The sequence below is a fragment of the Narcine bancroftii genome, chromosome 13 (genome assembly GCF_036971445.1).
Source record: "Narcine bancroftii isolate sNarBan1 chromosome 13, sNarBan1.hap1, whole genome shotgun sequence".
NCBI classification, from domain to species: Eukaryota; Metazoa; Chordata; class Chondrichthyes; order Torpediniformes; family Narcinidae; genus Narcine; species Narcine bancroftii.
Genome location: NC_091481.1, coordinates 71,252,897 through 71,280,649, shown reverse-complemented (window position 1 = coordinate 71,280,649; position 27,753 = coordinate 71,252,897). Strand labels below are relative to the sequence as shown.

The window sequence follows — 27,753 nt, the reverse complement described above, 5'->3', positions numbered from 1 at the left end:
TATTTGTTTGAATATTTCAATATTATTTCTTAAACTATATGTTATTTTTTCTAATGGAATACATTTATTCATTTCTATGTACCATTGTTGTATTTTCAAATTATCTTCCAATTTCCAGGTTGACATAATACATTTTTTTGCTACGGCTAGAGCTATCTTAACAAATCTTTTTTGTGCATCCTCCAAATCAATTCCAAATTCTTTGTTTTTTATGTTACTTAGGAGAAAGATCTCTGGATTCTTTGGTATATTGTTTTCTGTTATTTTATTTAATATCTGATTTAGATCTTCCCAAAATTTTTCTACTTTCTCACATGTCCAGATTGCATGAATTGTTGTTCCCATTTCTTTTTTACATCGAAAACATCTATCAGATACTGTTGGGTCCCATTTATTTAACTTTTGCGGTGTAATGTATAGTCTGTGTATCCAGTTATATTGTATCATACGTAACCTCGTATTTATTGTATTTCTGATCGTCCCAGAGCATAACTTTTCCCATGTTTCCTTTTTTATCTTTATATTTAAATCTTGTTCCCATTTTTGTTTAGTTTACCAATTGTTTCCTCATTCTCCTTTTCTTGCAGTTTAATATACATATTTTTTATAAATCTTTTGATTAACATTGTATCTGTAATCACATATTCAAAGTTACTTCCCTCTGGCAAACTCAAACTGCTTCCTAATTTATCCTTCAAGTAGGATCTCAACTGGTAGTATGCCAGCGCTGTATCTTGAGTTATATTGTATTTATCTTTCATTTGTTCAAAGGATAAGAATCTATTTCCTGAAAAACAATTTTCTAATCTTTTAATCCCTTTTTTCTCCCATTCTCTAAAGGAAAGGTTATCTATTGTAAAAGGGAGTAACTTGTTTTGCGTCAATATTAGTTTTGGCAATTGATAATTTGTTTTATTTCTTTCTACATGAATCTTCTTCCAAATATTAAGTAGATGATGTAATACTGGAGAACTTCTGTGTTGTACCAATTTTTCATCCCATTTATATAATATGTGTTCAGGTATCTTTTCCCCTATTTTATCTAATTCTAACCTAGTCCAATCTGGCTTTTCCCTTGTTTGATAAAAATCTGATAGGTATCTTAATTGTGCGGCTCTGTAATAATTTTTAAAGTTTGGCAGTTGTAAGCCTCCTTGTTTATACCATTCTGTTAATTTATCTAGTGCTATCCTCGGTTTCCCCCCTTTCGATAATAATTTCCTTATTATTTTCTTTAACTCCTTGAAGAATTTCTCTGTCAGTTGTATTGGCAATGCCTGAAATAGGTATAATATCCTTGGAAAAATGTTCATTTTAATACAGTTTATCCTTCCTATTAGTGTTAGTGGTAAATCTTTCCAATGCTCTAAATCGTCCTGTAATTTTTTCATTAGTGGATAATAATTGAGTTTATATAGATGGCCGAGATTTTTATTTATTTGTATACCTAGGTATCTTATTACTGGCATTTGCCATCTAAATGGTGATTCCTTCTTAAATTTTGAGAAATCCGCATTATTCATTGGCATTGCTTCACTTTTATTTGCGTTAATCTTGTATCCCGATACTTCTCCATATTCCTTCAATTTCTTATGTAATTCTTTTATTGATATTTCTGGTTCTGTTAAGTATACTATAACGTCATCCGCAAATAAACTGATTTTATATTCCTTGTCTTTTATTTTTATCTCTTTTATTTTCTGTTCTTATCAATTCTGCTAGTGGTTCTATAGCTAACGTGAACAGTAAGGGTGATAGTGGGCATCCCTGCCTTGTTTACCTGCTTAAATTAAATTACTTTGATATTTCTCCATTTACTGTCACTTTTGCTAATGGCCCCTTATATAATGCTTTAATCCAATTAATATACTTCTCTGGTAAACTGAACTTTTGCAATACTTTGAATAAATAATTCCATTCTACTCTGTCGAAGGCCTGGCACCTATACTTCTTGATAGCAGAAGTGAGAACAGAGCGTGTGCCGGATGGTATGGATCCTTGACGATTGCTGCTGCTCTCTGACGGCAGTGTTTTCTGTAGATGTTCTCAATAGTGGGAAGGGGTTTGCCAATGATGTCCTGGGCTGTGTCCATTATCTTTTGCAGGGCTTTCCACTCAGAGGTATTGATGCCCCTATACCAGGTTGTGATGTAGCCGGTCAGCCCATTTTCCACTATACATCTGTCGAAGTTTGCCAAGGTTTTCGATGTTATACCAAATCTCCAAAAACTCCTGAAAAAGTAGAGGCACGGACCTGCTTTCTTCATGATGCCATTTGTGTCTTGGATCCATGAAAGGACCCCTGAAATAGTGACTCCCAGAAATTTAAATTTGATCACCCTCTCCACCTCTGATTTCCCGATGATCTCTGGATCTCACACCTTTGGTTTTCCCCTCCTGAAGCCAACAATCTGTTCCTTAGTTCTATTGACATTGCGTGGAATGTTGTTGTTCGTACACCATTCAGCCAAGTTTTAAATCTCCTTGCTGTATACTGACTCATCATGCCCTTTTATATAATCCACTATTGTGGAATCATCAATAAATTTGATTTGGTGGGGACATACTCATCAACAATCTGTGATGACCCTGGTGTAATCCTTCAGGTCCTCAGCTGAGTTCCTGTACACAATTGTAGCAAATGTATAAGACCTGCTGCTGATATTTGTAAGACTTTTTAATTTTAGATTCCTTAATTAAAGAAGGATACACTTACATTGAAGACAGCTTGGTGTAGGTTTATTAGTTTGATGGCTAAGTTGAAGGGATTGAGGAATGGTTCTGCTTACCAGTTTGGTGGGAAATGTGGGGTGGGGGTGAGGAATGTTATTGGAAACTGAAGATTATGTGGCTGATTTACAAGATGTTTTGCAAAATAATATTTTTCTTTGTGATGTAATCTAGAAGCAAAGCTATTAGCTTCAGGATTGCAGTTGATGGAAAAGAGATAGAGGGTCATGAACCATTGGAATTTTAAATCACAGAGAGTTGTAGAACCTGAAATCAATGAATTCAAGGTGTAGAAAGGCTTGGTCTATAGAGGAATCAAGGATCATGGACATGGGCAAAAAAAATTAATCTGAGGTCACAATCAGATCAGCCATGATCTTATTGAATGGCAGATCAAGACTAAAGAGCCTTTTTGCTACTGTTCCTGTTTATGTTTTAACATTTTATTGAACATGACAGTGCTTATATCTGATTCTTCTTGTAATGTCAACTTCAGCCCACAAAGATTTCTGATTACAAGATGTTGATGTAACTCATGTCAGCTTTCTGGAGCAGAATTGCAGTAGGGGATTATTGGAGGCCAGTGGACAAGTATGGAGTGCTTGTTGCAGACTTGCCTGAAAGTATCTATGAATTGTCAGAAGCAAGGGCAAATCAGGTCAAACTTTGTACAAATGGACCAAATCTTATGCAGAATATAAATTAAGGTCAGTTAATTTCATTGATTGAGGATCCAATAAAGTGGTGTCTCATGGTTAATGTCTCAGCTAAACATGTAGTGGAAATGTTGATTATCTGTTTTCCAACCCTTGACTTGTTGTTGTTGGACGTATGTATATTCAAGCTTCAAGAATATAAAAACAATCCAACAGTTTGTTCTCCCAACAGATTACACCACTTGTACAGTGACACATCAGCGGTAATGTAGATCCAAAATCATCTATCCTTTCCATAGACGATCATAGTCATAATTGTATCACTGCATTACGTCAGAGATCTTGCCTAACATTGTGAACATTGAGTTTTCTAATTTGAGGTAAACCCCACCCCTATCTGATTCCACTGTTTCCATTTTCTTTATCTGTTGTAGCCATTTTTTCTCTCTCATCTTTCTTGCCCCCCTCTTCCTGATGGTTTCTCCCCCTGTCTTCACTTCAAGCCCCCTCTTCCAGCTTCTTTCCCCTTTATATATGCCATTTTACCTTTTACCTTTTTATCTTAGTCTTGATGAAGTGATTGACTCAACATTAACTAACCATTTCTACCCATGGATACTGTTCAGAACCTGCTAAGTTCCTCCAGCAATTCTTTGCTTAACATCCTGGTAAACCTCTTTTATACACCATCTATATACATTCTCTTGCTTCTTAGGCATTGTTATCGATAAAGTCAGAGAATAGTCTAGTTAAGTATTCTATTTCAACCATTCTATTTTTCAATTGTGCAGAGCAAATCTATAGGAGTCATGAACCTTTGAATAGAATGTCTCATCATGGGGTGTAACTATCTCCATACATCTATCAGGTTTAAATCTTTCATAAAAGATAGATCAACTTTCGCAACTTTTACTTTTGCCTTTGTCACTCTCCTTGCTGATTTATCAAGGATGGGATCCAACAAAAATTAAAATCTCCTCCAATTGGTACATTTTGCCTACTCTCTACTGTTTTTAAGAAGACATTTTGTATGAAGGATTAATCATCAAGATTTGGAACATAAATATTCATGAGCATCCAGGATTCTGCATATATCCGACAATGTGCCATGACATATTTTCCTGCTTGGTTTATTAAAATTGCTACCTGCCTTGCTTTGGAGTTAAAAGAGCCTCCTCTTGTCCCACTCATTTAACTTATTGTGTTCTGATTTTGTAGCGTGCGTTTTTTAATATGTGTCAAAACTCTTTTCCTTTTCATGGGTCTGTTTATCTTGTTAATATTGTAACTGATAAATTTTAACGTTCTATTCATATTTACATTTGTACATATTCATTATACCCTTTTGATTATTTATACAGTAAAGAGATTTTCCCTTTTTAGCAAATGTATATATTGCTCCTGCTCTGACAGTGATGTAATCAAGAAACTCTGGAAGCCCGCAAAAAAAGCCCCACAATACTCTCTGAGGAAGAACCCCCTCACTTTTACTTCGGCACCATTTTGAAAAAATTCTGCCTCTCCAGTGCCATTAACCCCTTTAAATCAGAATCTCTGCCCTGCTACTACTTCACTAAATATTTAATCTCTGTTGAGCTCTCCGTATACCTTTCTATATTATTTTAAATATTTCAATAACTGGTAATAAATAGTTCAGAAATATAACTATTGTTTTACTTTTTATCTGATTTTTTAAAAAAAAAACATTTACAGTTCACTTTGTCTTTATTCTTTTTCTTTTTTAAATTTCTGGCATCTATTTTTGGTCCCCTTTACAGTTTTTATAGAAATCTCTTTACTTCCTTTACTGTTTTATAAAATCTTCGGGGTCCCTCTGTTACATCAATCCTAAGCATCGCTGGGTATAACATTGCATATTTTATATTCCGTGTTCTTAATTGTCTTTTGACATCGTCAAATTCTTTGTTTTACTAAATTAGCACTCGAAAGAATAGTACCTTTCCTCCTTCCTTCTCGGCTGAGCCATTGTTTTCCTTGGCATATTCCACTGCTGGTTTCAGTGTTGCCTCCTGATCCTGGTAACTCAAAAATCTCACCAGGACTGATCATGGTCTTTGGTCATCTGCTCTCTTGGGGCCAAGGATCCAATGAGCTCTCTCTTTTTGTAGTTTTTTCTTGAATTTTCCCACTCCCAGTGCGTGTGGGATCCACTCTTCCAAGTAATTCACCAGATCATTCCCCTTGGTCCAGCCCGACGATTCAGACATTATTTCTTCTGCTGAAATTTTCCATGTGGTTGATTTTGTCCAGCAGCAGCTGTTTATCTGATTTTCACTTCTTTGCATTTTCTTCCAGGGTTTGGAAATTGTTCTTGAGTCAATTTCTTTTTTTTTTAAATTTTTTATTTTTCACACCATAAATCACATTAGCCATGATACACACTTTTTCTTTTTCACACATATACAGTGACTTTTTCTCCCCCCTCTCCCTCCTCCCAAGCCACCCCCCCCCCACCCCATTCTTGAGTCAATTTCAACTGGTCTCCCCTGAGTAGTCGGCTCTTCAATCACTCTCATCATTACTGTTATTTTACCTGCCACCTCTATCTGCCTTGGAGAATCCTTCACTCAGAACTCCCATAGATTTTATCATTTTTTGGAAATCCTTGGGTTTGTGACGATATCGTGGCTGCACCTTCTTCACCATTCCCTTGTGGACTTTTGTCGACGATCTCGGCAATTTTTGAGCTCTTCATTTTTATTTTTCTGGGTTTTGTTCTTCTTACTCATCAATCCCTTTGTTTTTCACACAAAATTTTTACTTTGATGACTTTAAATCGGTCTTTTAACTTCCTGAGACCTCTTCCAACCTATATCTGTCCAGGTCCTCAGCATGACCATGCCCCCTGAGAGCCTCTGAAGTTTGCGATCTTGTCCTGGCTCTGATGCTTGATTGGGTGTAATTACTTGAGGATGAACAGCTGATGATTTTCTGTAGTTTTGTAAGAAAATAACCTATAAATTCTATGTTACTCAAAATGATGTGTTAAAGCAGAACTGTGAGGACTCGGCAGGATTTCTTCAAGGGCCTTTCTCAATGGAATTCTTTATCTGTTTGGTGAAGTAGACTACGATCTTGGAAGTGCGTACGGAGGTTACTTGTAGTGAAGATATAGGAACATTGCAGATTTGTTCTATCATGTGTATATTGCGCTTGTATGTGATTGGATAGTAGATATTAGTCATGCTTAACTGAATTGAATAATGTGTGAGTGGAATCTTGTGTTTGATTAGTCACATGATTTACAGTAGAGAGTGTTTGAAGCAAACACTAGAAAAAGTACTTGAAGTAGGCTCCTTTCAGGTCTCCAGTTAATTTGTGCTGGGAGTGAGTGGCCTGTATTGTTTCTGCGCCCTGTATGTTAATTCTGAGAACTTTGCACATATGATGGTGTTTGGTTTGAATGTGTAGAGTTGTGTTGGTCATGCAAAAAATAGTTCTGCATAATGTGCAAAACAGTGCTGCATTACTTGAGAATTTCCCAATTAGCATTTAGATGTGTTAAAATTTTTATTGATCTGGCAGGCTCTGGGAAAATCTGGTAGATTTTCTGGATTATTGAATGTTATTACAATTAATAATATGGCCATTTAATTGGGTTTTTTTTTCCCAGATGTTACAGAGTATAGTAGAGCAATACATTTTTCAATGAACCTGATCAATTTCAAGGAAACATGGAGAACAAAGCCAGGTTATTTCTAAGGGAGTGTTGGAATAAAGGCAGCAGTGAGTTTCAAGGGCAGGCAGAAATTGGAGTGCTGGTGACTTTTAAATCAATGGTTTTTAAACTGCCTCCCCTAAACTTACATTCCACCTTAACCAATCCCTATGTCATAATTGTTCTGTGATGAGTAAGGGATTACTTAAAGTGGTATGTGAGTGGAAAGAAAAAATTTGAAAACTACTGTTTTACTTGTATCCAATTGACTCGTTATGTGCACACTTTCACAACTCCAAAGGAAATGGGCCAATGACAATTTTTCTCAAACAAATCATTTCAGTAACAATTGGGTCTAGAGCAGTAGTTCTCAACCTTTATTCCCCACTCACATACCACTTTAAGCAATCCCTTACTCATTACAGAGCCATAATGGCATAGGGCAGGGGTTCCCAACCTTTTTGTTCCTCTGTACCCCTTGGGAATTTTTATAGGTTCCCGTGTACCCCTAAAAATTAAGGATGAAACAAAACACGACATTGTGCAATCTGACTGCAGATTGCAACACCATGTATTGTACAGTAGTGGTTATTCTCTCAGACCCAGTGTACCCCCTGAAAAGTGCAAATGTACCACTGGGGGCTTGGGAACCTAAAAGTGGAATGTGAGTTTAGGGGAGCAGTAGAAAACTACTGCTTTAAATAGATTGAAAAACTAAAACCACAGCATGTTAGAGGGGTATGGGAATCAGTTGCCAACCATATTTTTGAACAATTAGTTATCATGTTATTGCAGAATCAGTTTTATTCTTTTTTTTCATGAATTAGCTCACTACTGTATGAATAATTCTTGGCACAGGTCTTTTACAGTGCTAACCATGGAACTGTGAGAGATGAGAAAAACTTCATGTTAATGAACATGAAGAAATGAAGAAAATAAAATTGATACATAAGTAAATGAATGAAGACATGGATATTAGAAGGCAGGAAGCTGACACTGTGAGTAAGATAAGAATCTCCTAGAGCAGCAAGTTCACTAACTGAAGGAGATAAGGACAGACAATTGATGATAGAAGTAGAGTTAGTCTGAACGAGATAAGGGTCCAAGCCCCAGATAGAATTAGCAAGGCTTGCATAAATAATTAGAAAACCGTAGACAGTATTAGCCAGTTCTACATATATAATTAGTAAGCCATACACAGATTTATCAAGTTATGCATATTTAATTAATAAACCCTAGACAGGATTAGCGAACTCTGCATATGAAGGGACTGTAGCTCTGAGAGTTGGAAAGGTGTGAATGGGGACAAGGGCAAGGTTATGAATAAGGACAATGGGGATAATGACATGAGAAGACACCGACAGGATACCCCCTGGTCCTCCAAGTGCACAGAAACAGCAGGTAGGCAGGATTGCCTAATGCCAAACCTCTCCAGCAGGAGGCAGAAGAATGTAAGGGGGGGGGGGGGTTATTCCTATACTGAGATAAACTGTATAAAAGTTGGGTGAGCCCCAGTGTATGTGTGTATTCCCAGGGTAAGGGGAAGCACCCAACTTTGCATTGTTGTATAATAAATGTTCTTTGTTCTCAATTTTTGTCTCGAGCAATTTCTTTAAAGATAATTCTGTTTCTAAAAGAACTAATGTTTTGTTTTCAGTTCTTGCTCTTCTTATTGGAGAACTTAAGTCAGATGAGTTTGTATTTTGCGTGCTGGATCAATGCCAAAAACAGGTCAGTAATTCTCTCAGTGTGAGATATTGCAATATGTTGATAATGATGATAATTAGCTGAAAATACACTAATGTGTGCAATAGATCCTATTGAAAAATGCAATTTCTATTTGCTTTTCTGAAAACTTTGTATTGTTAGATATTGCAAAAATCTAGATGATAAGGTAACGAAAAAGCCCCAAATTGTTTCTAGATTTTACTAATGGTATTCAATCAAACTGTTTGCTGGTCCTAGAGTCCTAAGCTCCAGCTATTATTGTCTATTCAGTGTTTGCTGAGTACTTGAACAGAATATTTATATTCAGATTGGGTAGCTCCAATTCAATAGCCTCTGCTGCTTAATGGTGAGCTTATACCCCTTGAAAGAGAAATGCATTGTGGCAGGAACAGATGCTGGTAGGTGTTCTAAAACTGTCAAGAAAGTGAAGAATAGTGCACTGGAGGCCTTGATAAGAGTTGCCAAGCTGACTATAAAACTTAGTGTTGAATACACTCTACTTACTGGTGTGCATGTCTTTCTTCTTCTGTGGATTTGAGCTGCAGCCTTAGGGCTATAACCGAGAGCTATAACCTAGCTGAAGCCATAGTGACCTTGCTACAAGGGAAGACATCAAGCATTAAAATAATGTTTAATTCTCACCAAAATGCTGGCCACCACTGATCCCTGACACGTCCCAACTGCTCATCCCTGACACGAACCCACCACTGCTACTGATCCCTCTGGGAGGCTTCCTGGGCTGGTGGAACTCTCACTGGCGAGTCGGCAGGCTCCTGTCTCCCTGGTCACTGGAGATCCCAATCCTGACACCAAGTCCTCCCCTAGACCTTCCATATACACACACACTGGGGAATTTGGTGTGTGGAAGTAGGCCGAGGGGACTAGCTCCGGTGTGCTGGGAAGGGTGAGGGAGGGGAGAGAATGCTACCAAGCTCGAGATCCTGCTTCTGCTTAGGAGGCCGCTCTCCTTGATGACGCCAGGACAAGGGATTCTTCTGACTGCTTGTGGCTGGGAGATAGTGGAATGCAGTTTCAGAGGGAGAGTTGAAGAGAAAAGTTGATAGGGGAAAGTAAGGAATAAATGGAAAAAGAGAGGGCAAGGAGTTAACTGTATCAAGGACAATTGTCATTCTAATTTCATGTAGGGTGAGCTTTTCTTTTACAACTAGTGAACTCAGTTTGGCTCCAAACTGACAGATAAATGAGGATTTCTGATACGTTTCTGATATCCTAATTTAGCCAAAAAATATTTAACATTTTGTTTAAATGAGGATTTTGGAGAATCCAATTTCAGATCATCGGAGTTGTACTGCATTGTGTATAGTGCAACCTGGCTTCTAGGCTCCAAGCTGACTGGGGTTGACCTTGAAGATGGTGTATAATCTCTTCCATTAAAATTCAGCAATGTTCCACCAACTCTATGTTGGGTGAAACCTATTATTGTAATTGTTCATTTATAAACCTGTATAAGTGAGAATAGGGAATTGAAGTTATTGAATTGAATTGTGTCCTGCATACCTGGGCAGTTCATCGTATTGTTGCCTGAAGTAAGTAAGAATTTTGGTGTAAATGTACGTTGTACAATATACATGACAATAAGGGGGTGAAACACAAAAGTCTGCAGATGCTGTGATCGTAGTAAAACCACAGAATGCTGGAGGAACTCAGCAGGTCTCAGCATCCATGAGGTAAAGATGTACAAGCAGTGCTTTGGGCTGGAGTCTTTCTTCAAGGAATAAGTGATCCTCAAAGGAGGGCTCAGCCTGAAACATAAGTAATATATCTCTACCTCCTATGGACACTGTGAGACCTACTGAGTTCCTCCATCATTTCTGTGTTTGTACATACAATAAACTCATCATTGGATGCCTAAATGTAGCAGTACTCAAACAGCTTGGGTGCAGGAGCAGTAGGTTGACAACAAACACATCAAAATACTGTGGAGACACAGTTTTTATTATTTTTGATGCATTCAATTATTTCTGGACTTACATTGACTGGAAACTCACTTCTGTGATGCCAAGGACAGTGGCGATGGATCATCCACTCAGCACTACTAGTGAAGATGATTCTGTAGTATCTTTGAATTTGAGGTGCTCTTAGTGTCACCCCCTTCTTGTTTATTGTGCCATTCATGGTGACAGGAATGCATTGATTTGATAGGATCCTTGGTTATGAGATGCTTTAGCTGAAATCTGCTTTTGTTATTTAGTATGTAGAAATTTTGTTTTGCACATCCTCTATATTAGATACTGCTGCATCTACATACTCTTAATAATAATAATTGGTCATACAGAACTTACGCTGTACATATGCCCAAAATTCTTATTTGCTGCAGCTTAAAGAAAATCTATAATAGGAAACTAATTGAATTATATTGAAAGAGACAAATACAGAAGATGGATAGCAAATATTCACCATGATCCTAGTGCAAAAGAGTGACTTGCTAGAGTGCAGACAGTCCATGGTTAGCATGCCAAAGGGAGGTTCAAAAGTCTGATAGTATTTGGAAAGAAATTGTTCTTGAATGAGAAGTGCTGATTCTTGGGCTTCTGCAACTTCTACCTGAAGTTGACTAGGGTGAATGGGGTCATTTTGATGTTGGCTGTCTTCTCGTGTAGGTGTCTGAAATGGGTGAGATGTTGGAGTCTGTGATGGACCTGGGTATGTTTGATACCTTCTGCAGCTTCTGTGTTCCCAGGCACTTGAATGATCACACCAGGCAGTGATGTAATCAGCCAGTACACTTTCCACATCTGTAGAAGTTTGATAGAGTATACAATAACATGCCAAATCTCCTAAGACTTCTTCAAAATGTTCTTATCGATCATGGTAAGGGGAATCTTGCTCTAAATTATTTAAGAGTCATCTTGTGGAAATACTGTGAAACTTTGAAAATCCAGCAATCTGGACTGGCAGGTTTTCTGAATTATTGAATGCTATTTATACTAATCTCCTATTTGCTTTTAATATCCTCTTTGGATATTATACAATGACAATGAACCTGGTGTATTAAAAGGGGGAGTGCTAAGCAAGGGCACCAATGAGTGTAAAGGGAATGAATGAAAGAGCACTCAGTGATCCTGGGGCTGAACTTTTGGGATTTCTGGATAATGGACAGCAGGTTATCAGATTTTTACTACTCTACATCACCCTTAAGGAAGATTAAAAATAAATATCATCTGCAAATTGATTGCTACAAACATTTCTTGCCTAATTAACATCTTTGTATTCTGTAATTCTTTGTGTGTTTATTATGCTATTCTCTGTGTATCATCTTGTTGATGTCTTCTTTATCTTATTTTTCCAGTTATCAGAAAAAAGCAGTATGAGGAGGAGCTTACCAATATTTACATTATTGGGGAAACTGTTGCTTAGTATCCCATTCCTTGCAAAGAAGTTGATCCATGGATATCGTGAGTATTTAGAGTGTTTGGCAGCTCTTGGCCTGTACTCTTGGAATTTGGAAAAACAAGAGGGGATCTCATTGAAATATTTCAAATGTTGAAAAGCATGGGAAGAGTAGGTGTAGAAAGGTTGTTTCCCATGGTGGAAGAGTCTGGGATAAAAGGGCACCACTTCAGGATTGAAGGGCATAAACTTAAAACAGAGGTGCGGAGGAATATCTTTAGCTAGAGGGTGTTAAGTCTGTGGAATTTATTGCTACAGGTGGTTGTGGAGGCCGAGTCATTGGGTATATTTAAGGAAGAGACAAGAACTGAGCACTCTCTGCATGGAGCATGCTTAATTCCATCTGTATTACAACTGAAAAAGATCAAGATTACAATTATTTTTCAGTGGTTAAGTAAATTCTTTGGGCTCCACAAGACCATATCTGAAGTGCCACACTGAACTATGCACCTTTTATCCAAATGGTCATATCTGCCTCTGAGAAATCCAAAATTGGCTGATTTGAAGTTCACTTGCCAAGGTCCTGATGGCAATGAAGAAGTGCTGGAGGAACTTAGCAGGTCATGCAGAATCGATGGAAATCAATGGGAGGTTGAGCCTCAGCCCTACATCAAGAATGCTTCATCAGTAATGTTCTGGGCTCTGGATTCATGCATTATAACCATCTTACTTTGTTTTAAGATTTGATCCCAATTTACTTCTGTTTTTACTAGAGCTTTTGAATACTCTATTGCCATCCAGGGATTATGCTTCTTCTCTAGAATTCAGCTCTTTTGCTTGCATAATAAGGTCTGAAGCAAATTGGTCCTGGTGAAATCCAAATTGAGCATTAGTAAATAGATTATTGGTGAGTAAGTACTGCTTGACACATTCCATTCTTTATGAATGGAATTGTCAATTTTCTCATTGTCAGGTAGATTTCAGCATTGAAACAATGGAATAGCTAGGCTAGACTTGCAGTTAGTTCTAGAGCGTGATTCTATGCTCTTTCAGGTAGATTGTTGTCCGGTACCATAGCCTTTTCTGGATTCAGTGTTTCAGCTCATTTCTTGATAAATGCTTGAAGTGAATCAAATTTATTAAAGACTGACTTCTATAAGTCAGGAAGCCTAGATGGATAATCTATTTCACATTGCTGACTACAAATATTTTTGGAACTATTATGAACTCCCATTTCATTTAGTGTGAATATCACTTTAAGGGCTAATACAGGCTATGACTATTCACAGCTGAGGAGATACTGGGTGGCAACAACTTGTACAGCTGTACCAAATTTGCTACTTTGGAGAGGAGAAAGGGCAATATGTTGCTTTTTCCATGGACACAGGTGGTGAGAGAGACATGTGTGTGGAACACTGAGGGAACAGCGCATTATTGACAAGCAGCCATCTCATCAAACAGAGCAGGAATGATTGTGTTATAATGGACAATTCAGCTGATTCTCCCTGTCAGGGGAATTATTGAACCACTGTGACCTAAAGAAAGGTCACTTTGGTTGACCTGTACCATGGTTTTGGAAGCTTTGTGGAAGTCACACATTTCATTTCCCCTATGCAAGGAAAGGGGAGTTGTGACAACTGTTCATATGAAAAGATATTTCTCTGGAAGAAAGTTGACAAGGTTTTATGAGTGTATGGCAGTCTGGTCACTGTCTCTCCCATCTCCTTTGTGATTACTTCTGTGCATCAGTTTAAGACTGCATTTCGACAATGGATTTGTAAGACTGAACTTTGGAATGACTTTCCAGAATTGTGCCTAAGCTGTAATGGATTGGGGCATGCACGCACCCCCCCACCCCACCCCCACCCCCACACACACATTTGCACAGTTGATTTTGGTTTAACTAATATGTTATATTATTAGTAGTTATTAATAAATATAGTCTTTTAAAAGAAAAATATCACTGCCTTAGTGAATTTTCATTGCTGCTGGTCTGCAACGTAACAGGCACCTTTTCAGTTCTATGACAAGTGATTCTGTCAGGTGAAGATATTGTCAAATTCAAAGTGGTGTCGTGGGTCTAAGGCCTTTAATGTGCACAAGCAGGCTATGCTTGTTAGTTGCCTCATTGTCCATCATTACTTCTGGTAAGACTTCAAAACTTTGATCGTGATAGTCAAAGGAAGCATTTACCCTCACCAATCCTCTATCAGCACGATTTAAAGAGATAATGTAGCGGCAAAAATGCCTTGCATAGCATTTATTTGGCAGTTTGCACCATAGGCTTATACAAGAGTCAACAACCCTTCTGCTCTTCTTTATCTCCATATTCCTTACTTTTTTCTACTTTGAGGTCTGGTACCTGTTTATTTGGCTACTTTCCCATTAACCATGTTATGATTGAGGTTACCTCAGTGTAGTCATTTATAAAATGCATTTAGGAGATCCAAGTATGGAACCTAAAGAGATGGGAGAGATCTTAAATGGGTTTTTTTGCATCAGTATTTACTCAGGAAACGGGCACAAAGTCTAAAGAAGTGATGTTATGGAACCTATACAGATTAAAGAGGAGGAGGTACTTGGTGTCTTAAAGTAAATAAGGATGGATAAATTCCCAGGGTCTGACAAGATATTCCCTTAGATCTTGAGGAAGGCTAGTGTAGAAATTGCTGAGGCTCTGGCTGAAATATTTAAAATGTCCTTAGTCACAGGTGTTATGCTGCAGGATTGGAGGATAGCTCTTGTTGTTCTGTTGTTTTTTTAAAAAAGAAGGCTCCAAAAGTAGCCCTGGAAATTGTAGACCAGTGAACCTGACACCAGTAGTAGGTAATTTATTGGAAGGTGTTCTTGGGGATCAGGTGTACAAGTATTTGGATACCCAGGGACTGATTAGGGATAGTCACATGGCTTTGTGCATGGTAGGTCATGTTTAACCAGCCTTGTCAAGTTTTTCGAGGAGGTTACCCGGGAAAGTTAATGAAAGAAAAGCTGTGGATGTTGTCTACATGGATAGGGTCCTACGTGGGATGTTAGTCAGAAAAGTTCAGATGCTGAACAGATAATCAACTGGATTTGACATTGGCTACATGGGAGAAGTCAGAGAGTGGTAGTAGATGATTGCTTCTCAGACTGGAGGCCTGTGACTAGTGATGTGCCTCAGAGAATGGTGCTGGGACCATTGTTGCTTGTCATCCATATGAATGTTCTGGATTATAATGTGGTAAATTGGATCTGCAAATTTGCAGATGACGCAAAGATTGGAGATGTGGATGCGAGAAGACTTTGAAAGTTTGCAGAGGGATCTGGACCAACTGGAAAAATGGGCTGAAACATGGCAGATGGAATTTAATGCAGACCAAATGTGAGGGATTGCATTTTGGAAGGATAAACCAAGAAAAGACATATATGGTGAATGGTAGGGCATTGAGGAGTGCGGTAGTACAGAGGGATCAGAGAATACAGATACATAATTCTTGGAAATAGGGTTGTGAAGAGAGCTTTTGGCATACTATATTGGCCTTCATAAATCGAAGTATTGTGTTGGACCGTCCCACTACTTACCTCACCGGAGCTTTGGAATCGAGGGTCCCGGGTACTAATGACACTAAGGCTTCTGGGAGCCTTGTTATTTCCAGAAATCGCGTGATGCAGGGACAGAGCAAATCTCGGATATTTTAAATACTGTAAGAACACCATAAAATAGTCAGCTCATAGCATCTCTTGTGTTCTTTGTTGCTTCATCACCCTCTATAGTGGTGACCCACCACATTGGTGACTCTGATAGTCAAAACAACATTTTGGACCTCACAATAGATGCGCAGGATGTCGTTGCACTCAAACTTCCAGCATTTTGGACCAAGCAGCCACAAGTCAGTTTGAGCAGGCCAAGGCCCAGTTCCATCTGCGCCAAATTACCATTGACGCAACAGAGTACTACTATGTCGTTGCGTCGTTTGACCAAGACACCAGGAGCATTTTGTCAATTTCTTATGCTAGCTCCAGCCAACAACAGGTATGAAGCCATCAAAGATTTGCTCATACATACTTCTGGCAGCACAATTTCTCCATATGGATGGCCTGGGCAACTGCATTCCTTCCGAACTAATGAACAAGATTCTGGCTCTCATGGATGAAGACAGGCCCGGTCTGCTTTTTGAGCAGCTTTTTCATGATAAAATGCCAGAAGACATCTGTTTTCTGCTTGCAGACGATGACTTTAGTGACCCCCGTGCTAATGAGTTATGGCATGCTAAGTAGCATGGAGGACTTTTGGTTGGGTGTGCAGCAGTCCCAATAGCAGTGCGACATCAAATTCGGCCATACGCAGCACAGATAGAGAGCAGAGGTGCTATTACCATTAGAGATGGGGAGCTGCAGCCCACCCCTGCATATATCCAAGAAACACCGAGGCCAGCCACCGGTAGTGGCCACTACAGCCTGCCACAAGGACAATCTCCTTTTCCGCTGTGATCAACTCAGGATGTTGGTTCTTGGTTGACAGTGGGATGGAGGTTAGTGTGCTTCCCTCCTCTGGCCCAGATATACGTTTAGGAAAGAAGGGCCCTCCCCTCATGGCCACCAACAATAGCAGCATCCAAACATATGGGTCACAGACAATTCCACTCAATTTCGGCTTGTCGCAGTTCAGCTGGTCCTTCATTGTTGCTGATGTATCACAGCCACTACTGGGAGATGATTTTTTTGTGAGCACACTGCCTTCTAGTAGATCTTAGGTCATTGCCTAGTTAATTGGAAGACTTCAGAATCCATCGCCCTGCACTCCGTGGCATTGACCGCACCTCACCTCAACTTGGTGATGCTCTTGGACAATGAATACACCAGAATTCTAGCATAATTCCCCAGGATTATTACACCACGACAGCCAAACAGAAACATGGAGTACAGCAACACATTCCGACTGCATGCACGAGCATGCAGGCTGCCTCCGGATAAACTGCAGTTGCTTAAAGATGAATTCCGATGGGGAGGAGTCACGTGATGGAGTAGTGGCCGGTAGGGGAACTCCAACCCTCTCCAGAAAAGTTAAAAAAAAGATAGAGAAAAAACAAAGGCACAAACATAAAAACCATAACAAAGTGAAAGTAAAAGTGTGGAGAAAATGGCAGCAAAGAAAAAAAAAACCAAAAACAATGGGAAGAAAAGAGGAAGGAAAGACGTCGGAAGAAGAAGATGAAGGCCTTACCTGTACGAGGAGGCCCGCCGTGGAGAGAGAAGCCCGCTCCCTGAGGTCAGTCGAAGCCCCGAACTCGGGACTATAAAAATGGCTCACGGAGCCAAATAAAAGTGCGCAACCGCGCATGCGCGAGGATTTGCGCATGCGCGATGCGCAAGACAAAAATAACACTGACGGGAGGGGGGACCAGCTGAGGAGTAGATCTCCACAGCTGAAACAGACAACTACAACACAACAGCAAGAGGAATACATAGAAAATAACGAGAACAAGAAGGAAGAGAATAAAAATAAGAAATCAAAGAAACAACAGATGACCAACCCAGAGGAAGAAGACCAACATCAAGACACTTCTAATAAAAATAAGAAGACCAAAAATACCCAACAAAATAAAACAAACAACCCAACAAGAAAACCAGAAGAGACAGAGGTAAAGGACACAGACCCTGGAGTGGACTCAGATGAAGAGGAGGAAGAACACAGAGAAATGGAAGATGAAGGGAAGGGCAAGTACATGGATATATTTTTTTAAAGAATATATGGAAACAGTAAAAGAATGGCAGTCACAAGAATTCAGTGAAATAAAAAAAAGAATAAAAAGTACAGAAGAAAAAGTGAATAGATTAGAGATGATCATGACAGATATAGGAAAAAGAGTAGACAAGGTGGAAGAATGAGAAACAGCCATAGAAATGGAAGTAGATGACTTAAAAAAGAAATTAGAAGAATCTGATAAAAAAGTTAGAGACACAAGAGCTATTAGCTCAGAAGATAGATATAATGGAAAATTATAATAGAAGAAACAATATTAAGATAGTGGGCCTTAAGGAAGATGAAGAAGGCAAAAATATGAAAGAATTTATAAAAGAATGGATCCCCAGGGTCCTAGGAAGACCAGAATTACAGGAAGAAATGGAAATAGAAAGGGCACACAGAACATTAGCCCCTAAACCACAACCACAACAAAAACCAAGATCCATTCTAGTAAAATTCCTAAGATATACAATAAGAGAAAATATATTGGAGAAGGCAATGAATAAAATAAGAGAAGACAAAAAACCACTGGAATACAAGGGTCAAAAAGTTTTTTTCTATCCAGATATCAGTTTTGAACTCCTGAAAAAGAGGAAGGAGTTCAATGCAGCAAAAACGACCCTATGGAAAAAAGGTTATAAATTTATGTTAAAATACCCAGCGGTACTTAAAATAGTTATTCCAGGGCAGCAAAACAAACTATTCTCGGATCCGGAAGAAGCACGAAAATTTGCAGAACAACTACAAAACAGAGAAATGAAGAGATGTAACAAGAACAAAAATGACAACAAACTATATGTATGTGTGTATGTAGGTATATATGTATATGTGTGTATGTGTATATATGTGTATATATAAAAAATAGAGTATAGGTAAGAACTAAGAAAGGAAGTAAGGAGGGAAGTAAGAGAGTGACCTTTGTTATATATGAAGATTAAAATCTTTTCTGGGGGTGGCTGGGTGGGGAAGAATTACAGTCACTACGAAATCAGTTGACACTTGCGAGCGCATTCGCAAATCCAAATGGAGAGGGGAGATGTGGTTGCCCGACAAGGGACAAAGGGCAACTCAGAAAGGGGAGGGACTATTGGGGTTAAAGGAATTTTAGATATGAGAATAGTGGAAATATTTTATGTTTTAGAAATGTTGTCTTATAATGTGTTCAAAAAAAGAAAGCAGAAATGGATAAGAAGGGAAGGTGGTGATGAGGAAACGGAAAGGAAAGATAAAGTATGAAATGGCTATGTTGAACTATATGACTTTAAATATTAATGGAATACATAACCAAATCAAAAGGAAGAAACTGTTAAATTTACTGAAAAAAGAAAAAATTGATATAGCATTCGTACAAGAAACACATCTAACTGAAGTGGAACACAAGAAATTAAAGACAGATTGGATAGGACATGTAAGAGCAGCATCGTATAATTCAAAAGCCAGAGGAGTAGCTATATTAATCAATAAAAATGTACCAATCAAAATAGAAGAGGAAATAATAGATCCAGCAGGGAGATATGTAATGATAAAATGTCAGATATGTTCAGAATTTTGGAATTTACTCAATGTATATTCACCTAATGAAGAAGATCAAAAATTTATGCAAGATATCTTTTTGAAGATAGCAGATACGCAAGGGAACATACTAATAGGGGGGGATTTTAACCTTAATTTGGACCCAAACATGGATAAAACTGGAAAAAAAAACTAACAGAAAGAACAAAGTAACCAAATTTATAATTAAATTGATGCAAGAAATGCAACTTCTGGATATATGGAGGAACCAACACCCAAAGGAAAAGGAATATTCATACTATTCGGGTAGACATAAAACATACTCAAGGATAGACCTATTCCTGTTATCAGCCCACATTCAAGGGAGAGTTAGGAAAATGGAATATAAAGCTAGACTATTATTGGACCACTCACCTCTGTTATTGGCAATAGAGCTAGAGGACATCCCACCAAAAATGTATAGATGGAGATTAAACCCCATGCTACTTAAAAGAAAGGATTTTAGAGAATTCATTGAACGACAAATTAAAATGTACTTTGAAATAAATACAGAATCAGTGAAAGATAAGTTTATACTATGGGACGCAAGGAAAGCGTTCATCAGAGGGCAAATAATAAGTTATGTAACTAAGATGAAGAAGGACTACAATCGGGAAACAGAACAGTTGGAAAGGGAAATAACAAATACAGAAAAAGAATTAGCAATAAAGGAAGATACAACTAAAAGAAGAGAATTGGCAGAAAAAAATAAAATATGAAACACTACAAACATATAAGGTGGAGAAGAACATAATGAAGACAAAACAGAAATATTATGAGCTAGGAGAAAAAACACAAAATTCTAGAGTGGCAGCTTAAGATAGAACAAACTAAAAGAATGGTATTGGCATTAAGGAAAAAGGACAAACAAATTACATATAATCCAACGGAGATCAATGAAAACTTCAGGGAATTCTACGAGCAATTATATCAAACTGAAAACGAAGGGAAAGAAGACAAAATAGATGAATTTCTAACTAAAATTGAACTACCAAAATTACAAACAGAGGAGCAAAATAAATTAATAAAACTATTTGAAATAGAAGAATTACAGGAGATATTAAAAAAACTACCGAACAATAAAACACAGGAGAGGATGGATTCCCAATAGAATTCTATAAAACATTTAAAGACTTATTAATTCCTCCCCTCCTGGAAGTAATCAACCAGATTGATAAAACACAAAGCATGCCAGATTCATGCAAAACAGCAATAATTAGTAATACCAAAGACAGGGAAAGATCCACTTGCACCAGCGTCATAAAGACCAATATCTCTACTTAACACAGATTATAAGATAATAGCTAAACTATTACCAAACAGATTGGCTGACTATGTACCAAAAATAGTAAATCTAGACCAAACTGGATTTATTAAAAAAATGAACAACAGACAATATCTGTAAATTTATTAACTTAATTCATGCAGTAAAAGAAAATAAAACTCCAACAGTAGCAGTTGCTTTAAACACAGAGAAGGCCTTTGACCGAGTAGAATGGAATTATTTATTCAAAGTACTACAAAAATTCAGCCTACCAGAGAAATATATTAATTCGATTAAAGGGGCCATTTGCGAAAGTGACAGCAAATGGATATATATCAAAACAATTTAGCTTAAGCAGATCAATAAGGCAGGGATGTCCACTATCTCCCTCACTGTTCGCGTTAGCTATAGAACCACTAGCAGAACTGATAAGAACAGAAAATAAAATAAGAGGGATAAAAATAAAAGAGAAGGAATATAAAATCAGTCTATTTGCAGATGACGTTATAATATATTTAACAGAACCAGAAATATCAATAAAAAAATTACATAGGAAATTGAAGGAATATGGAGAAGTATCGGGGTACACGATCAACGCAAATAAAAGTGAAGCAATGCCAATGAATAATGCGGATTTCACAAAGTTTAAGAAAGAATCACCATTTAGATGGCAAACCGAAGCAATGCGATACCTAGGTATACAACTAAATAAAAACCTTGGCCATCTATATAAACTCAATTACCATCCATTAATTTAAAAATTACAAGACGACTTAGAGCTTTGGAAAGACTTACCACGAACACTGATAGGAAGGATAAACTGTATTAAAATGAATATTTTCTCAAGGATACAATACCTATTTAAGTCATTACCAATATACCAATACATCATTACCAGAGAAATTCTTCAAGGAGTTAAAGAAAATAATAAGGAAATTCTTATGGAAAGGGGGAAACCGAGGATAGCACTAGATAAATTAGCAGAATGGTACAAACAAGGAGGCTTACAACTACCAAACTTTAAGAATTATTATAGAGCCGCACAATTAAGATACCTATCAGATTTTTATCAAACAAGGGAAAAACCAGATTGGACCAGATTAGAACTAGATAAAATAGGGGAGAAGATACTTGAACATATACTATATAAATGGGATGAAAAATTGGTGCAACGTAGGAATTCACCGGTATTGCATTATCTGCTCAACATTTGGAAGAAGATTCATGTAGAAAGGAATAAAACAAATTACCAACTACCAAAACTAATATTGACGCAAAATCAGCTAATCCCTTTCACAATAGATAACCTTTCCTTTAGAGAATGGGAGAGAAAAGGGATCAAAAGAATAGAAAATTGTTTTTCTGGAAATAAATTATTATCCTTTGAACAAATGAAGAATAAATATAATATAACTCACAATACAATGTTTGCATACTACCAACTGAGATCCTACTTGAAGGACAAATTGGGAAGCAGTCTGAGGTTACCAGAAGGAAGCAATTTTGAATATGTGATTACAGACACAATGATAATTTAAAAATTTGTAACAAATATGTACATCAAACTGCAAGAAAAGGAGAACGAGGAAACAAACGGTAAACCTAAACAAAAATGGGAACAAAATCTAAACATAAAGATAAAGAATGAAACATGGGAGAAGCTATGCTCCAGAATTATGAGAAATACAATAAACACGAGGTTACACATGATACAATATAACTGGATACACAGGCTATACATCACACCTCAAAAGTTAAATAAATGGGACCCAACAGTATCTGACAGATGTTTTTGCTGTAAAAAGGAAACGGGAACAACAATTCATGCAATTTGGACATGAGAAAGTGGAAAAATTTTGGGAAGATCTAAACCAGATATTAAATAAAATCACAAAAAGCAATATACCAAAAAACCCAGAGATCTTCCTCCTAAGTAATATAAGAAACAAAGAATTTGGACTCGATTTGGATGGAGCACAAAAAAGATTAGTTATGATAGCCCTAGCTGTAGCAAAAAAATGTATTATGTCAACCTGGAAATTAGAAGACAACTTGAGAATACAACAATGGTACATAGAAATGAATAAATGTATTCCATTAGAAAAAATAACATATAATTTAAGAAATAACATTACAATATTCGAACAAATATGGGAGCCATACATGAAACACAATAGAGAAATCCTACCGTGGACTTCCACCACCTAAAATGACAGAAGGAGAAGATAACGAAAAGCACTGACTCAGTAAAATTTCTTGTTTATTTTTATTAAGTGACAACATTGTTTAACGTGTTTAATATATCTTATAGATTGAACTTTAAATAAATGGGGAAGGGAGTGAGGGAGGGAGGGAAGGGAGGGGGGAAAAGGGGGAGAAAACGACACTATATATTCAAGAGAAAAAATGTCTGTATGTATCTTGGTCAATATGGTTTATAGTGTGAAAAATAAAAAAATAAAAAAAATATGAATTGCAATGCTTGGAGGAAATAGGGATTGTTCACGGCTCAGTTAGCCCTAGGGCATCGCCGCTGCATATGGTACCTCAGGCTTCTGTAGGGTAAAGACCTTGTGGAGATTATTGTCATCTGAATGACATCACTATGGCTACCCAGTTCCCCAGATACAGGATTTCTCTGTGATCCTTCACGGCACTAGGATTTTCTTCGAAATCCATCTGGTGCATGGGTACCATCCGATGCCATTTCACCCAGACGACATTCCAAAGACTGCCTTAATTACCCATTTTGGGCTATTTGAATTCCACCATATGCCCTTTGGTTTAAAAAGCACAGCCAATGTATTTCAATGCCTAATGGACACATTGACCCAGGGCCTGGATTCGTATTCATTTATTTGGACAACATCCTTATTGCCAGCTACTCACGGCAGCAGCACTGGGCCCATTTCCGTCATCTATGTCAGCAGCTAGATGACCACAGGTTGGTGATCAACCTGGCCAAATGCTAGTTTGGCCTCACATCAATTGATTTCCTTAGTCACTGCATCATCAGCATGGAGCGGTTCCACTCCCTTCCAAGGTTGAGGCATCTGCACATTTCCAAGACCCTCTACCATCAAAGGCCTGCAAGAGTTTGTTGGCATGATTAACTTTTACCATTGTTTTGTGCCTGCTACAGCCAAAGTTATGCAGCCACTTTTCAAACTCTTGTCCGAGCATCCCAAGGAACTGAAATGGGATGACGAGGCCGTGGCCATATTTGAGAATGCCAAAGGAGCGCTAGTACAAGCCACTATGCTCGTGCACCCATGGGTTGATGTGCCAACAGCCCTGATGGTGGATGTTTCAGGCACTGTGTTTGGTGGGGTCCTGGAGCAGCTCATCAATGGCACCTGGAAATCCCTGGCACATTGGCAGCGGAAATCACCCACTTTGGTACTCTTACGAGCTCCCATTTCAGTAAAATGAGATTATCGTTGGACAGGAGGTACTGAATGATCACAACATTAACATTTAAAGTTTCACACATTCACAGCACAAGTCACAGCCCAGCAATAATTCAATACTTTGGAAGAACTGAGGGAAGGCTTGTCACAGTCTGTTCCAGAATTTGATACTTTTGCAAAGGGAGAACCATGCTGACTGCTGAAGAGAAAGCTTCATGGAGGCTGCCCAGTTTGAGTCTTGCCTACAAAAGGACCAGGATTGTTATGACCACAGCTTATGTGGATGGACATTTCTTCAAAAGCAATGTATGAGTCTGTTGCAGCCACAACTACAGTCTTCCCAGTAGTTCAACATTAATTCTGGTCATCAAATTTCAAAGGCCTATACTTCAACACTGAATTTAAAAGACTGAACTTTGAAGTAACTTTCTAGATTTTGGCCTGGATTGTAATGGTTTCAAATTACAAATGCAAATTATATCACACATGCACACACTAGACACGCACGCATAGCTGGGAATAGATTTAGTGTTAAGGATAGTTTAAGAGTTAAGACTATAACTTAAGAGTAAGAAATAAAAGTAGTGGTTTAAAATTAACCCTCTGGTTCATTGCCTATTGCTGCGCGTTACGCATAGTTCGTAACAAATTACACACTTGAAAGAGAAGGTAGGTACACTGGCGCCAATCCTGACCACCTGGTGTGGGTAAACGACTTCATACATTCTGCCTGAACTCAAGGACTGCCTTTATGTATTCCTGCTCAGGGATGTACTCAGGACGCTGTTGCAATGGCCATATGAAGGACCTTTCAAGGTGCTACAGAATGATGATTCCATGTTTGTTATGGACATTGGTGGTAGGCAAGAAATGGTTTCACTAGATTGCCTTAAGCCAGCACATGTGGTCCTAAATCAGCTGGTACAAGTGGCATGTCCCCAGCATGTGGTGGACCATGCCACTACTTACCAGAGCTTTGGAGTCACAGGTCTCCGCAGGCCCGGGAGCTCCTGGGTGTTTCCCAGGGACTAATGATGCTAAGGCTTCTGGGAGCTGCGTTATTTCCGGGAGAGACGGGGAATGTGCAAATCTCAAATATTTTAAATGACTGTAAGAACGCCATTAAACTAGTCAGTTCATCAGCTCATAGCGTCTCTGTGTTCCTTGTTGTTTCACAACCCACTACAGTGGTGACCCGCCACAGCACTGAATATACTAGTTGGAATGTTATAGTAAAATTGTTCAAGACATTGCTGAGGCCAAATTTGGAGTATTGTGTGCAGTTTTGGTCACCCAACTACAGGAAAGATATCAATAAAATTGAAAGAGTGCGAGCATATTTACAAAGATGTTGCCGGTCTTCAGGAACTGAGTTACAGGGTAAGATTAAATAGGTGAGGATTTTATTCCCTGGAGCGTAGAAGAATGAAGGAAGATATGATAGACATATTTAAAATTATGTGGGTTCTAGACAGGGTAAATGTAGGAAGGCTTTTACCACTGAGAGTAGGTGAGATACAAACTGGAGGACATGGGTTAAGGGTGAAAGGGGAAAGATTTAGAGGGGAAACATTCACAAAGAGAGTGGTGGGAGTGTGGAATGAGCTGCCAGCTGAAGTGGTGAATGTGGGCTAAATTTTAATATTTAAGAAGAATTTGGACAGGAACGTGGATTGCAGGGATGTGTTCGGGGTGCAGGTCACTGGGAGAATAATAGTTCAGCACAGACTAGAAGGGCCCAATGGCCTGTTTTGTGCTGTATTCTATGGTTATATGGTCCTAATGCTGAAAATGGAAGGAAAGAAAGAAAGAGACCAAGATATATCAAGTAATTTGAAATCTTACTCTTTATTCATCTGTCCTATCCATGTTCAGTTATCTTTATTCTCCTGTCCTATCCATATTTAATTATCACCTTTCCTTTGTTGTCCTGTGCTCCTCACCCTGCCCTTTCTTCCCTTCTCCACAGTCCTTTTATTCAGGTGCCGGCCTTATATTTTGCTCATATCTTGAAGAAGGGCTCAGGCCCAAAATGTTGGTTATATATCCTTACCTCCTATGGATGCTGCAAGACTTGCTGAGTTTCCAGTTTTTTTTAACTACAATCACAATGTCTGCAGACTTTTGTGTTTCATCAGTCTTGTATGGAAATTTATAAAAAGTGCAGATGCGGGAAATCTGAAATAAAAAAATAGAAAATGCTGAAAGCACTCAGCATGTCATATGACATCTGCGAAGAGATGAACAGTCATCTCCCACATTTCCTCTGTTTCTTGAGGTTTAGCTCTTGCACCCACCTCTAGACAGAACATGGGAGGAATCCCCTTGTCCTCACCTTTTTTCCTCACCAGCCAGTCTTTTTTTAAATTTTATTTAATTGTTTGCATCATTACAGGAAAAAATGAATAAAACATTAATCAAATATCCATATCCAATGATACAAAAAAACTTTTATATTTTTCTCTCCAACCCCCCTCCAACCCAAAAATAAGAAAAGAAACATCTACCATTTAATAGACAATAATATTAGCATGTACAATCATTAATTGTTATTAAAAATTACTAATCAAGAGGAGTGGATAAGATAGAAGAGGTGGACAGAAAATTATTCATAAAATCCATATATGGTTTCCAAATACTATTAAAAATATTGAACTCTATTCCTTAAACTATACCTAATTTTTTCCAAAGGTATACAACTTTGCATCTCATTATACCATCTACTTATTAACACTTCTCTATCATTTTTCAATGATTTTGTGGTGGCCCTTCACAGTTCCCCCACGGGGCCTCACAAAATGAAGGACGAATGTGACGATCCAGCAAGCTGCACGAGGTACGCAGTGCTGCCCTCCAATTGGCCACAACCAAAAGAGCTTAACTGGCCTATCATGGAAAGCGGATCACAAACACACCAATCAGTGCTGAGAGGGATTTGACCACGCCCCTCAGTTTGAGAATAAAAACAGGGCTGTGAGCCCAATAAAGCTCCGTCTTAATTACACTCAACTGGGGTTTGTGCTGTTCTTTCTGGGAACAGCATGTTCTTTCTGAGTTAACCTCCATGCACTATAGGCTCCATAGAGCCATAGCTTGTAGCAGCTAGCTACAATATCGCTATAAATTTCTTTGCAGTTGCTATTGCAATACTTAAAAAAATTTCTTGGTATTTGTCCAATTTCAATTTTATATCCTTTTCATAACATGGTAATTTAACTTGTTTCAAATAATCTCTTATTTTATTATAATCTCTCATAGATTCTGAACAATAAGGTTAAGCATAAAAGTCTTTAAAATTATCATTTATTTCCTACATTTTATATTATCTATCCTGATAATTTCTTTGTAGCAATTATTGTTCTAGAAATCTGTTCCATTTTTAATTGCCATGTTAAAACTTTGAGCCCTTTCACCCAACTCGTAATATTTTCGTTGTGTTCTCATTTTATCTCTCTCCATATATGGTCTGCACAGCATTATCTTAATTTCTTCAACTCTAACAATTTTCTCTTCTCATCTTTATGTACTTGAATTTCCTTCTCCAATTTTATTATTTCTTTATATAATTGAGTTACTTCTTTCATATATTCTTTATTTTTGTATAACATTATTTGACTCTCAAATATGCCTTCATTGAATCCCATAATACAAACTTACTC

The 27,753-nt window shown here is 37.9% G+C and overlaps 1 protein-coding gene across 8 annotated transcripts in view; it reads left to right on the top strand.

Moving 5' to 3' along the window:
• LOC138748873 (meiosis inhibitor protein 1) overlaps positions 1-27,753 on the top strand; it is a 187,836-nt gene that overhangs the window by 17,807 nt on the left and 142,276 nt on the right. For 7 of the 8 annotated variants that reach the window (XM_069909734.1, XM_069909738.1, XM_069909737.1 and 4 more), the window contains 2 exons: positions 8,723-8,796; positions 12,104-12,209. In XM_069909734.1, the coding sequence (XP_069765835.1) occupies positions 8,723-8,796; positions 12,104-12,209 (180 nt within the window). Of the gene's footprint in view, positions 1-7,923; positions 8,064-8,722; positions 8,797-12,103; positions 12,210-27,753 lie in introns of all 8 variants that reach the window. The other variant, XM_069909739.1, reaches the window with a different exon arrangement.